We start from the raw sequence: 14,429 nt of genomic DNA, 5'->3' as shown, positions 1-14,429 counted from the left end.
AAAGAAAGAAAGAAAGAAAGAAAGAAAGAAAGAAAGAAAGAAAGAAAATTAAAAGGGCTAGAGAGATTGTTCATGGATTAAGGGTGCCAGCTGTTCTTCTAAAGGACCAGGGTTTGATTCTGAGCCCCTAGTGGCAACTGTCTCCAACATCAATTCCAGGGCATCCAATGCCCTCTTCTGATCTCCAAGGACACCAGCTGTGCATGTGGTACAAGACATAAAGCCAAAACATCCATAAAAGTGAGTAAAATTCAAAATATCAATTAATTTAAAAAATAGCAACAAGTAAATTCAAATCTGTAGGAAGCATTTCGAAAAACTATTACCAGATAGTCACAAAATTCAAACTACATGTGGCACTTACTTCTGGAGCCAGAACAAAGGTTTGCATAAACTTCCTCTCAGGCTGTCCACTGTTAGACAGCAATCCCATAACCTGGACAACTACGCCATCACTTAAAGTTGCGTGAGCATCCACATGACGAATTTTGGTATGACATTCACTGAAGTTCAGAGATAACACTTTGTGGTGTATATCCTTTACATAAGAAAAGGGTGAAGAAAATAAAAATTTATGCTATCACATTAACTACACATTAGTAGATATACATTGCTTATTTCCTCACAACCTTAAAAAGGTCAACTACTTCCATTTTTTTGCATTAATTTGGATCCAGTCCAGAAACTATGTACTAACAATCAGACTACCATCACCTCTATATAAGAAATCAGAATGTGGGTTGAAACTGTGTGGTAGTCTAGGAATTATATGGCTTTCCCCTTCATTTCTGTACCAGCTAGTCATTCTCATAAACCATTACAACTGCCTTTTGACATTATACCCAATTTTACTTTACTATGGTGTTTGCTGATGCTATTTTCTATATATAATTTCTTCCTGTTTGCTAAACCCCAATTCTGGAGTCCACCTGAAGCCCTAAATCCTCAAACGACCTCTTTTCCCATCAATCATAAAGATGATTATTTTGTACATTTCCTTAATATGCAAAATACTTTCAACTACTTGTGTGTAATTTTTTTCCCTATGTTCTCCTTTTAAATACAGCCCAACATGTTTATACTAAAACTCACAGCAAAAGATCACACTAAAGACACCCACCGAGTCCAAAAGGGCTACTTTTTAAAGTTTATCTTAATTCAAACACATGTGAAAATAGATCATTTATGACTTACATTTTGGCCATACACTGCTTCCTGGGGCTTTCCACTGGCATCCACTCCACCATGGACATAGGAGGAATTCCTGCCATAAAACCTGGAAAAGTATTGACAATTAAAATCACCACTGTCATGGCCAGGAAAGCTGAGGAGCCACTAGAATTCTGGTGATAGAGAGAGAGGGTCCTTAGTAAGCAGGAATCTGATTACTCCTCAGGGAGTTGCTATAAAGATGAAATGAGTCAATGCCCATAGAAGCCTTAGTATATCTTTGTAACAAGGCAGATGCTCATTGGCCTAAAGTTCACGTCATTCTTATCACACCTTTAAAAAAAAAAAAAAATGAATGAGTCAAAGTGCATCCTAAGTACAGTTAGTACTCTAGTAACTCACTGATCTTTTTTCTTCTGATAAAAAGATTCAGTTGTCCAGATTTGTCTGACAATCAGACATCCTATTTAATACTCTACTCAATGACCTCCAAGTGGCTACTAATTCCAATTAAACAGCTTACGTATTTCAAACTGAAATTAATTCAAAGACCAAGTGAGAGTTCATAATCATCTCAGCATCCCATTTCTGATTTATGTTATTAGCACATGATAAAATCAGATCTTCTCCAGCATTACAGAGCAAGCAGAATTAACATGAAGGGAATCTGCTTAGCAGTCAAACATGTCCCAACTTCCTGCCCCAAGCATAATTTCAGTGACATATACAAACTCTTTTAATCCCAACAACTTCGTATACTAAATAGTGCTACTGTTTCACGGGCAAACTGAGGCACAAAAGTTTAACAACCCACACCAGGCAGCTCACACCACCTGTCCCATCACTCTAGCTCCAGGGGGATCTGATTGCTTTAGCCTCCTCAGACACCTACAAACATGCCTATGCACATGCTACAAACACACACTCTTAAAAATCCACCTTCATAAACGCGAATATCAGCGCGGAAATGTGGACACGGAATCAAAGTCAAGCCTCCGGCTGGAGAGATGGCCCAGTTGTTAGGAGCACTGTCTGTTCTTCCAAAGGACCTGGGTTCAATTCCCAGCACCCACATGGCAGCTCACTGTAACACCAATTCCAAGGGATCTGACACCTTCACACCAATGTGTGTGGGCGCGCACACGCCCACACACATACGCACACACACACACACACAAAAAAAAACCCTCAAGTCTCTCCAAGACAAGCAAGCCCTATTCACTGCTGACTCATCTTCCAACCTTTTAGTGGAAGCTTTACCATGCTTGTGGAGTCTCCTTCCACCTTCATGTCTGTTCCAGAGAGAGAACTCAATCTTTCCTGGCAAATTTCTTTACCCACTATACCATGTTGCTAGCCTGAAAGTTATACTGTTAATAATACAATTATAGTACTAGTTGAATACCTTATTGTGGTGGTGAATGCCTTTAATCCCAGCACTCAGGAGACAGTTCATGATCTGAATTTGAGGACAGCCTGATCTACAGAGTGAGTTATAGGACAGCCAGGACTACACAGATGGTTGTCAGCTGACAATATGAAAAATGAGATAACAACGGTGCCTACACTAAGACCAGCATAAAGTTTACATGAAAAAAAAAAAAAAAAAAGGTATTCACAGAAAGGGAACTCACCAAACACTAAATACAAAACCCCACCAAATTTTGCAGAAGAGCCAATAATAACACATGCCCAACAGCATAAACTGCAAAATCTACTTTCACAGTGTTTACCAAAGACCTAGAAGAGTCAATAATGGCCTTTCCAAATGAAGTGACAATGACGGACAACAACGTAGAACATGACAATGATGGACAACAACGTGAAAGACTGTGCCTTTCAAGAGTCTCACTCGCCCTCCACTTGCACAAGTACTTTTCCCAGAAGAGCAGGACTTACCAAGAAGTATCTGCTACACACATTTCATTCTAACCCCTGGAAGCTTAAGCTTACAGATGTTCAACTCTTGCCAAATGGTGAACAAGATACTAATAGAGTCTCAACAAGAAATACTGCTTTTCAGATGAGGAGAAATTCAAATCCTTTAGTAATAGTGTAGTACTGTTTCTCGACACTATGAGAATTAAAAAGGTTAGTTTAATCTAATTGCTCACTGGAATCTTGTGATGAGTCAAGCCCAACACTAGTACAGCGAAACATGAAATACTAAGGAATACTGTGTATGTGTAACTTCGTATTTACTTAAAAATGATGTCACAGACACAACAAATATTACATGAAAGAGATTTAGTAGATGGAAGTAGAGAGATAGAGAGGAAAAGGAAAGGAGAGAGACATGGCAGGGGTAACCAGGAAAGAAAGCAAGGCAGAGAGAGCAAGAGAGGGATGTAAGAGAGACAAAGCAGCGGGTTGGTCCTTTTATAGCTTCTGCATGTGCAGCTGAGCCATGTCTGTCACACTCCTGCTGGGTGACACATGATGCCATCATAGGTTACTAGACAACCCAGAAGCAGGCTGCCTATATGCTAACAGTACCTGTGGTACGGTACTAAGATATCACGTTTTTTCTGTTCACAAAGATACTATCAACTTATAGACAGAAGAGACAACAATATGTGCCATACCCAGAGAATATGAAGTAATGTCCAGATTTTACCTGTGTAAATATTCAGGAGCTTTATTCAGCAAAGTATAATATTGCCTCACAAACTCCCGCCCCACAAGCAGCGGACTGGGCTTCTCCATAACCATTTCTTTGCTGCACAATGTCAAATGCTGGAGAAGAAAACACAAGAAAAACAGCTATTAAGTCATTTTTGTAAAATACCATGAAATAAATCTTACATAAACAAGAATAAAGTAAACTAACACCATTTATTAAAAATTTATTAGCAGTAGGAAAATAAATTTCTGGGCTAGAGAGATGGTTCAGCAGTTAAGAGCATTGCCTGTTCTAACAGAGGACCCAGGTTCAGTTCCCAGCATCCACATCAAGGCACATAACATATAACTCCAATTCCAGGGCATCTGCCTGCCTCTTCTGACCTCCATGGGCACCAGAACACAAGACAGTGAACAGATACACATGCAGCCAAAACACCCATATGCATTAAATAAATAAAAAGGAAAGATTTATTAATGCAGCTTATTATTTACTTTATACATTTAGTCCTCAGAACAGTGTAACTATAACCAACATGAAGAATAAGGCGCAACAGGCTATAGACATGGGTCATGACTGCCTATCACTCCAGTTCCAAGGAATCTGAACCTCTAGCCCCAAAGTTACCCATGCATATACCCACAGGCCAATACATAAATACACATGATTAAAAATACATCTTGGAAAGATGGTTCAGCAGCTAAAAACTCTTGTTCTTGTGGAAGACCCAGATTGAGTTCCCAGAACCCACAAAGTGGTTTACAACCATGTTCCAGGACACCAGACACCCTATTTTGACCTGTGTAGGCACCAAGCAAACACATGGTACACATACATACAAGCAGGTATACAGTATACATAAAAATATACATGAAAAAAGGAAGAGGAGGGGAGAGGGCCATGAGAGGGCTCAGGAGGTAAAGGCCTGACCTAAGCTTGATTCCCCAGAACCAACACAGTGGAGAAAACTGACTTCTGACCTCCACTTCTATGCACACACAATGAAGAAAGTCCTCAACACTACTTGGTTTAAACAAAAAAAAAAAAAAAAAAAAAAAAAAAAAGGTAGTGCTATGACTGATAGTAGCTAACTTGTGGCATAGAACAGCTGCTCCAAAAAAATTTCCCTGGGTTCAATCTTATGTACAAAAAGGTGTGTAGAGCAACAAACAAAACACACACACACCCCCAAAGGGACTTTATTTTTATTATGTACATGTTAGTACACACAGAGACCACAAGAGGGTGTCTGATTCAAACCTTGGAGCGTGGATTACAGGTGGCTGTGATCCTGAGTAGCAAGGGGCCTCTGAAAAGGAGAAAGCACTCTTTAACTGATAAGTCACCTCTCCAACCCCTTTACTTAAAAGTACCAGTAGGGGGAGGGGAGAGACACAAAACAAAAACCAACCACACATCTTCGTGCCTATCAGGCAAATCAAAATGCTATCTGAATTCCTGTTTTAACAAATTTCAGTGCAGGTTTTCTTTAATCAACTAGATAAGGTTACTGCCAAAGACATCCACGATCTAACACAATGTGATACTTTTCATAACTGTCAGGTAGGTAGGTTCTATGGTGGAGCACATTGGTTAAGTGCTGTTGTTCTAATGACTTCAATGTTCTACTTTGTTCTACTCTGCAACTGTCCTCCTCCACTTTCGGTTGACCCAATCTACTTAAAATTTTATATGGTGTCACACTTGCTTTCACAAATACCTACTGAAACAGATGCAGACAGCAAATTCCAGGTGCCACCAGTTTTCCTCAAACACACTTTAAGAGGTTGATGATCCTAAGCAGAAAGACTTGTGTGCCACACTGAAGTTACAAGCTGACTGGAGGTATAGGTCAGTGGCAAGCGAAGTGCAAGGCTGGCCCCAAGTTCCATCCCCACACTGTCAGACAAAGCACAACAGAACAAAATACAAACTATCTACAGAGCAGCCGAGCCAAGCAATGCAGTTTCAGCTAAGTTAAAGAGCACTTTCTTACATGCGCATGTGTGAGTACATGACCCCAGACAAACTCAGGTGCCATTCTCCAGGCACTGTCCACTTTTTAAAAAAGACAGCACAGCATCCCTCATTGGCCTGGAACTTATCAAATGTTAGGCTGTCTTGTTACTGAGTGTTATGATATGCACTCAAAAATATGAAAAATAAAAAGTACTAGTGTAGAAAAGAATATCCGGGGCTGAAGAAATGGCTCAGTGGTTAAGAGCACTGACTGTTGTTCTTCTAGAGGACACGGGTGCAATTACCAGTACCCACATGATAGTTCACAATTGTAACTCCAAGATCTGACATCCTCACACAGACATACATGCAAGCTAAACACCCTAAACACCCATGTACACAAAATAAAAATTAATTAATTAAAAGAAAGAAAGAATATCCACCTTCACAAGAATTACAATTGTGGACAATGCTATCTAAGAATCTTTGCTTTAAAAAAAAAAAAAAAAAAAAAGAGCCATAGGAAGCCGGGAGTGGTGGTGCATGCCTGTAATTCCAGCACTCTGAGAGGGAAAGGCATGAGGGATCTCTGTGGGTTCAAGGCTAGTCTGGTCTACAAAGTGAATCCAGGACAGCCAATGCTACACAGAGAAACCCTGTCTCAAAAAACAAAAAAATAAACAAAAAGCTATAGTACAGAAATGAGTATGTGAGCCAAGTTTAGTGGCTCAAGCCTCAAAACAAAGCACTTGGGAGTCTGAGGCAGAAGAATCATGATGAGTTCACCCTGTATTTCTTTTTGTAGGTTTATTTATGTGAGTGTTTTGTTTGAATGTCTGTCTGCATACCATATGCATGCCTGGTACCTATGGAATCAGAATAGGACATGGGATCCCTTGATTTGGGGTTACGTAAAGTTGTGAGCCATCATGTGGATGCTGGGAATTAAACCCGAAATGTCTCTAACTTCTGAGCCATCTCTCTGAAGCCCTGTATGTTTTGTTATCGAAATTATGTTATAAAATTTAATGGGAGACTAGAAAATAATTGAAGCATGGAGAGAGCAGAAACTAGAAATCAAAGTCACATATAGTTGGAAAGCTGCTTCCATCTCTATCACTGCCACCACAGACCCACCATCCAATTTTTTTGTGTTATATTCTCTCTAAAGATGAGTTCGAAATCTACAGCCTATAGCTTTACTACACCATCTAAATGCCAGAGGTGTTGTAAAATTCTTACAACTGTTTTACAGTTTTCATCCCTTTCCGAAAACCAGTCAGCAGGTAAGTTACTGATTAGAAAATATGGTTCTAGGGGCTGGCGAGATGGCTCAACAGTTAACAGCACTGGCTGCTTTTCCAGCATACCTGGATTTGATTCCCAGCACCCACCTGGCAGCTCCAGTCTCAGGGGATCCAAGGCACCAGGCATCCACATGTGGTACACAGACATGCAAGCAAAACACCCATACACAAACGTAAACAAAGGTAGACTGACTAGTGTGGTGGCACACACCTCTAATACCAGCACTCTTCATTCGGGGCAGCCTGATCTACATAATGAGATGTGTCTTAAAAAAAAAAAAAAAAAAAAAAAAAGAGCTAAAAAGAAAATATGGTTTTAGAATAAAGATCAAAAGTAATCCAAGGATTTTAGCTAACTTGCCTAGTGAGAGGTCCTGGACTCCAACGACATCATTGAGGGAAATGAAAATGTAGTCAACATTACTGGTTTTTTGCAACAGAGACTCACTTTAATCAAGACTGGCCTTGAATTCACAGCAGTCCTTCTACCCAGGATTCCTGAAGGCTGAGATTAGGTAAAAGCACCATGCCATGCATAACATCACTAAGCTAAAAACTACCCACTTTCAGTATAGCTATGAAGTATGCATAGGTATACAGACACTGGAACAAAGCACGAACATACATTAGTAATATTTCTGATAGATACAGTAATACTTAACAGCTAAAGTCTAAAATAGTACTCAGTAAAGGTGGACTGAGGAAGCTGAGATGGGGAACAAAGGCAGGAGAAACACGCTGGAATGGTCAGCTACGGCGGGAAAAAGTAACAACACTGAGTCTGGAGAAACGGCTTGGTGCTTAAGAACTTCACTGGCTGCTCTTCCAAAGCCTGGCTAACGATCCCAGCATCCCCATGGCAGCTCACAATCACATACAACTCCAGTTCCAGCAGATCTGAAGCCATCTTCTGGCCTCTGCAGGCTCCAGGAATGAATGTGGTCCACAGACACACATGCCAGTGAAAACACCCATACACATACACAAAGAGAAAGGCTTTGGGACCAGGAGCTGTAGCTCAGGAAGAAAGTGCTTTCCACAGCTGACCCAAGGTTCTAGGTTTGCGTCCCAGTTCAACACTAAGAGAGAAAAGCTTGTGCTACAGATCCTAATGAGCAACCCAAACTTCACTGTCTTCAAAGGACAAACCATGAAACTGGTGATGATTCAAATGCAAGTCCCTAATACTGCCAAAGGCTACAGAGCCATAAAACAAGAACTTGAAAAGACCAGAATAAAATTTAAAATTATGACTGGAAAGATGGCTCAGAGCTTAAGAGTGCTGGCTGTTCTTCCACAGGTCCTGAGTTCAATTCCCAGCAACATTATGATGGCTCATAACCATCTATAATGAACTCTGATGCCCTCCTCTTCTTGTGTGTAGACAGAATACTGTATACTAATAAATAAATCTTTTTTAAAAATTCAATTCAATTATGGTTTCATTATAAGAAAGCAATGTAAGCAGGGCCCGGTGGCGGACACCTGTAATCTCAGCACCCAGATAAGGAGAGGCAGGTGGATCTCTGTGAGCCTGTTCTACAAAGTGAGTACAGGACAGCCAAAGCTACACAGAGAAACCCTGTCTGGAAAACAACAACAAAAAAAGAAAGCAATGTATACAATAGTCAAAAGAATAAACAAGAGCAGATTACAATAGAAAAGACAGGGTTATCCAAAGCAAAATAATTTTATTAATTTCGGAGAGTATCTTAAAGTCCTCTCCCCAAGGCCTTACTAAGGATCGTGCATTGTTAGTGATAAAATGGCCCTTCAAAAAAATCAAATTTTATCTACAAATATCTTGCCGTAACTCCCAATGCAACTGTTTCAAATTTCAGAACATTCCAGCTTTCGGACTGGAGATGTTCAATACTATGCATAGTTCAAAAATCTAAAAATCCTCCAACTTCAACTTGTAGCCCCAAACATTTTCAAAAAAAGGGACCTTTGTTGTTTTTCTTTTTTTGACATGGGATGTCATGTAGCCTAGAATGACCTTAAAGTTCTGACCCTCCAGCCTTCACTGCCTGAATGGTAGACTAGAGTGCAGCACCAGTCCATGAAGTCTATGGGAGCTGGGGAGCTTTAAGTACAGTTCGACTCCACCAACTGAGCGCTAGCCTCGGTACAGCATCAAAACACAAAAACTTCACTCACTGCAATTAGCTGAGTGAAATTTTATGTCATTCTTTGGTGGTTATTTCAATGCCTGGAGAGAATAGGAAAACTAAGCACTTGTGGAAAAGAAATCATACTTTCTTATTGGAAGAGAAGATCAAGAAAACAAAATACCTAGTTAAGGAGGGGGAAATGCAGAAAAATAAACTATCAGCCTAGGACGCTTATACATATCATACTGTACTCATGGAAAGAATGTCCCCAACAGAAGGCTGTAGCCTCTAAAAAGACACTGCTATCAAAGACTACCCTTGCTCAGCCTCAGCTTACCTCCACACAGGCTGCTTGCTCCCACTCCCTCTGCAGGGCTCACACTTAGGCCCAGGCCTATCCTCGATGACCCAAAAAGACTAGATTCTACTTTAAAATGCCAGCTCCATTTTAACTCTGTAACTATCAAAGCTACTGATGGTCTTCAATGACTACAATACTATCCACACAGTTTTAGAATAGGAACAAAGATTTGTTGTGGTGCCCTTGGATCCAAGAACCAGTTCAAAGATACAAGGGAGGTTATGGATAAAGCAACCGTAAAAAGCAGGGCGTGATGGCCCACACCTGTGACTCCCAACACTCTGGAAAGCACAGGCAGGTGGACCTCTGTGAGTTCGAGGCCAGGATGGTCTACAAAGTGACTCCAGGACAGCCAAGGCTACACAGAGAAACCCTGTCTCAAAAACAAACAAAAAGAAATGGATATGCTGCCCCCTACCCTGAGACAAGGTCTGTCTGTGTAGCCCTGGCTGTCGTGAAACTCCCATCTATAGATGTGCCTGCCCGGCCTCTGGAATCACAGGCATAGGGCAAGCATGCCAGCCTCACATCATGCTTTCAAGTTTGATGACCGCCCTGCTTCCTTCACCTCCCTGAATGGGGAGGGCACTAACTTCATTTGCAGAAAAATGAAACTGATACTTAGAACTAAAGGAGATCAAGGTTCCTCCTACTTTGTTCCAAACAAGAATTTTATGTCACCAGCATGATGCTTTCATTACTTAAGAAAATTTGCTTTGGGCTAGGTATGGTATGGTGGCACACACCTTTGATCCCAGCACTTGGGAGGGAGAGGCAGGTGGAGTTCATGGCCAGCATAGTCTAGAGAGTGAATTCCAGACAGCTGGGAGAAACCCAATCTCCAAAACAAGAGGCGGGGAGGAAGCAGCAACATAATGTGAATATATTATTTTTGTGGGTATGAGGCTCTCCGTGGGTTCCTCTACCACTCTGGTTCCTTGGATCAAAATTTCCAGCAACAAATCTAATCTCTGGAAACAAGATCTGCCTGGTCTAAAGAGGCTAGAGAGATGGCTCCATGAGAAGTTAAGAGTGCAAACTTTCCTTGCACAATCCCACTACCCATTCCGCAGCTCACAATCTGCCCGTCACTTCCAGCTCCAGGGGATCTAACTCCTTTTATACACATATTTACAAGTGCACATACATAATTAAAAGTAATAAAATAAGCCCTTAAACTTTACAGTTCACTTTTCATGCTGAGCATGGTGGCATGTTCCTGTAATCTCAGCATTAAGGAGGCAAAGGCAGTAGAATACCAAAAATTCCTGGCCAGACGAGGACATAGTAAATGCCAGGCTAGCATGAGCAATACAAGAAACTTTTCCTAAGATGAAAAATAAAATATAAACCCAACTTCCAGTGTATTTTAAGCTGCTGCGTGGGGGGGAAAAATAACAGGACAGCAACACATTATAGTAAATATTCCCAAAGTTAGTACAGTAACAAGACAGGATAAAATATCCAGAAATGAGATGATTAAAACAAACCAAAACAGAAAAAGCATTCTTTTCCTAAGCATTTTAAACCTAAGGGTTTAAAAAGAAAGATTGGTTTGCTTTATGGACAATTAGGCACACATCTACCAGTGAAGAGTAGTAACCAGGTCAAGACGTTCAGCTAAATTCCACCCACTTTCTGTTCAGAAGCATTCCAATTTGTGCTTCACTGTCAATGTTGAAAGGATGTCATTCAAAATGTAGGGAAAAAAATTAGGCAATTTAGAAAATAACTTCTAATATTCATAATGAGTAATAATAAAAAAATTATTCAAATTACTGTCAAGAATCTAAAGACACTACAAGTATCTGAATATCTGTAAATTTCCAGTTACAGGTACTGAAATTTTGGTATTTTAATCTCTAATACAAAGGAAGCTACCACACAACACCTGCTACCAACAATGCCAGCAATTTCTTCAAAACCAGAACTTGCCTAACAATGCAACTACTCTGTCACTACGTTAACATGTAGTCTAGATATTAAATTTGCCCTAGGTTCACAGGCCTGAGTTGAACAAGAAACTGCCCTCACCATCTACCGGCGACTGGTGACTGGATCTGGGTACTTGAGATGCTCCAGGTATCCCTGGTGCCTTCACCGTAAAATGCAGGCTCTTGGCCAAAGTCAATGTATTAATTCATCAAATGACTTCTTTAGCTGCTCCTCTGGTAGCTTATTTTCACCATCCCTAATATTTCAATTCTAGTTTGTGTTTTGTTTCCAGAGCGTAGCCTCGGCTGTCCTGGAAGTCACTCTGCAGACCAGGCTGGCCTTGAACTTGGGAGATTGGCCTGCCTCTGCCTCCCAAGTGCTGAGATTAAAATCATGAGCCCACACACTACATTATCTCAGTTCTGAACACGAAATAACCTAACCCATCACAAAACACATTTTGAAGCCCTTCTCACAATTGCCTTTTCAGAACGAAATAATTTGTATACACTGCTTATCAGATGGCGACACAGGAACATATGACCTAAAACAGTAACAAAGGGACAACATGTAATTCAGTCCTATGGTCCAAAATAACCAAACTTTTGTTTTTTTGAGACAGGATCTCACTATGTAGCCTTGGCTGTCCCAGAAGTATGTAGACCAGGCTGGGCTTGAACTCAAGGACCCACCTGCCTCTGACTCCTGACACCAGGCCCAAACCTAAAGACCATAAAGGGGACACTGGATTTGGCAAAGCCAAGTGTTTATTCAGAAACTTTGGTCCACATGCCTGGGCTATATTAACTGCCAAATATGGAGTTGGGACAAGAAATTACTATCCTCATCTATTCCAGTTCGTCCTTTTAACTGCAGTTAATGGTTACACGATCTGGGTACTTGGATTGAATGAGGTGTGATGTCTAGAATCTAAAAACCAGAAACCTTAAGTTAATAAATAGCACGACAATCATACCCGGAGGGAAGGGGGCAATTTTCCTTGATTCATTCAGCTTTGGTGCACGTGTTTTGTTTTTAAGAAGGCAAAAGGCACCTCATGTTTTTGTTTGGTCGGTTGGTTTGTGTGCGCGCATTGTTTTAAAACCAGTTATATCTTGGGAGTAAAAATTGTGAACACTACCTACAGCCCCAAAGCAGCATAGGCACACCTGAAGAAAATCTGTTCTTAAGCAGGAAAACCTCGATCGGAGAGTCCACTAACAAAAACCAGACATCTAGTGAAACTTACGTTCTTCTCCCCAAACCCTCTCCAAAAGAATAGTGGGGGGAGAAAAACCTATTTCCAAAGCACTGAAACGTCCTTTTTATTCCTGGTTAACAGGAGATCGCCTGCAGAAAAAGGACGAAGGAGACGCACGTTATAGCCCTAGTATCCGAACGTGTTCGGGATAATCCGAGAAGAGGCGGGAGGGGGAACGCCGAGCACCCGGCAAGTGGAGCGGCTGCCACCTTCAACCCCGGATTCAGTTTCCGGACACAGAAATGGTGCCCGGAGGCCGCTACTTTCGCATCTGCGTCGCTTCTGCCTCCGCCGACACGGCCTCTTTCCCCTCCCCCCACGGGCGGGGCGACAACCGGGAACCAAGGCCGCAAACGAGCGGGGAGCCAGCTGAAACCACCTCTGCAGAAGCCCACTCCCAGCTTCGCGGCTTGGCGCCCGTCGGCGCGCTCCGGGAGCAGAGGCGGACAGGGTCCCCCGGGCCGCCTCCTCCTAGCAATCCCCAGCCCCACCTGTGCCCTCCTCTGCACCACGCGCGCGGTCATCGTCCTCCCCAAGCAGCCTCCCGCTCACCTTGCAGGAAAAGCTCGGCTCCGCACGCACGCACACTTGCTGGCGTAGGCAGCCGGCGAGAACAATGTTTCTGCCGCAGCACCCCGGACGCCAAGCGCACACACCGGACCGTTGCCGCGAGCCGCGGAGCGGAGGGAAATGTCCCCTGCCGACCACCACACCGACCGCCCCTCTCGGCCCCCGTACACACCTCCAACCAACAGCAGCGGCGGGCACGTCGCGCGGAGGTCAGGAGTGTCGCGGGATCGGCCGCAGCAGATTCTCCTCCCTCAAATAAACCCGAGGCTTCGGAATCCAAAGAGCCGCGAGCTCAGGCCCCTCACAGCCACCTCTTCCCCAGAGCCTGGAGCAGCAGCCAGCTACAGGAACACGGACGTCCCGCCCCCTTTGCCGCCGCCCCCTCTTATTGTTTTACCCCTGCCGAAAGGGCTAGGGAACCCCCAAGCACAACGCCAGCCAATCAGGCATCCCTTTGGAGAGCTGGACCCAACCTCCTCGCGTCCCTCTGCGGAGCACGCGCAGTACGGCTCCTCGCTCGCTCACTCGGGCGTCCGGAAAGCCAGGGAACCGGAACCGGCCTGAAGCCCGGGCGAGAGGCCGCTGACTTGACGTCACAAGGAAGCTGCCTTTCTCTCTTGCAGTGATGCTGAAGCCTCCCTCGCCTTTCAGGTGGCGCGAACAAGAAAGCTGGCTCGCCGCTGAGCAGTGTCTGACGAACGGATATTCGTGTTAAGAGGGAGGGAAATTACCAGTGTCCCTGAGCTAGGTGTCGGCAGGTTGCTTAAAATTCAGTTTTCAGCTGGGCACAGTGAGCACACTTACACTGCTAATAACCTGTTAATAGCCTGTCTTAGGAAATGGAGGTTTTAAGCCTTTCTAGTCAGTGTCATCCAGCTAGCTTAAAAGGGTGCTGAGCCGTGGAGTATGGGAAAAATACGACATAGGCGGTATAGACTTGGGTCTTTTTTGTATGGCCTTGGTGGTTTCATCCTTAAGTGAAACTTAGTGGAACATTTACAACGCAAGGCTAAAAGGCTTAAAATTAAAAAAAAAAAAAAAAAGTCACACAAATACAGGCTACTGGGACTGCTTCGTGGACCTTGATTCGTGGAAAAAGCCTTTGTAGACAAGATGTTACTTTGCCAAT

General features: G+C 42.8%; 1 protein-coding gene across 2 annotated transcripts in view; it reads right to left on the bottom strand.

Moving 5' to 3' along the window:
• The window catches only part of G3bp2 (G3BP stress granule assembly factor 2), a 25,384-nt gene extending 11,712 nt beyond the window's left edge, over positions 1-13,672 (bottom strand). For both annotated transcript variants that reach the window (XM_055595872.1, XM_055595875.1), the window contains exons 1-4: positions 13,473-13,672; positions 3,788-3,906; positions 1,195-1,276; positions 365-538 (exon numbers count right to left, since the gene is read on the bottom strand). In XM_055595872.1, the coding sequence (XP_055451847.1) occupies positions 365-538; positions 1,195-1,276; positions 3,788-3,882 (351 nt within the window). In that variant the 5' untranslated portion in view covers positions 3,883-3,906; positions 13,473-13,672. The remainder of the gene's footprint in view (positions 1-364; positions 539-1,194; positions 1,277-3,787; positions 3,907-13,472) is intronic.
• Between the last annotated feature and the right edge of the window lie 757 nt (positions 13,673-14,429).

Source organism: Psammomys obesus, unplaced genomic scaffold, assembly GCF_907164565.1.
Source record: "Psammomys obesus unplaced genomic scaffold, mPsaObe1.curated_primary_1811, whole genome shotgun sequence".
NCBI classification, from domain to species: domain Eukaryota; kingdom Metazoa; phylum Chordata; class Mammalia; order Rodentia; family Muridae; genus Psammomys; species Psammomys obesus.
The sequence above is the reverse complement of the archived record's forward strand: the minus strand, read 5'-3'. Positions and strand labels throughout refer to the sequence as shown.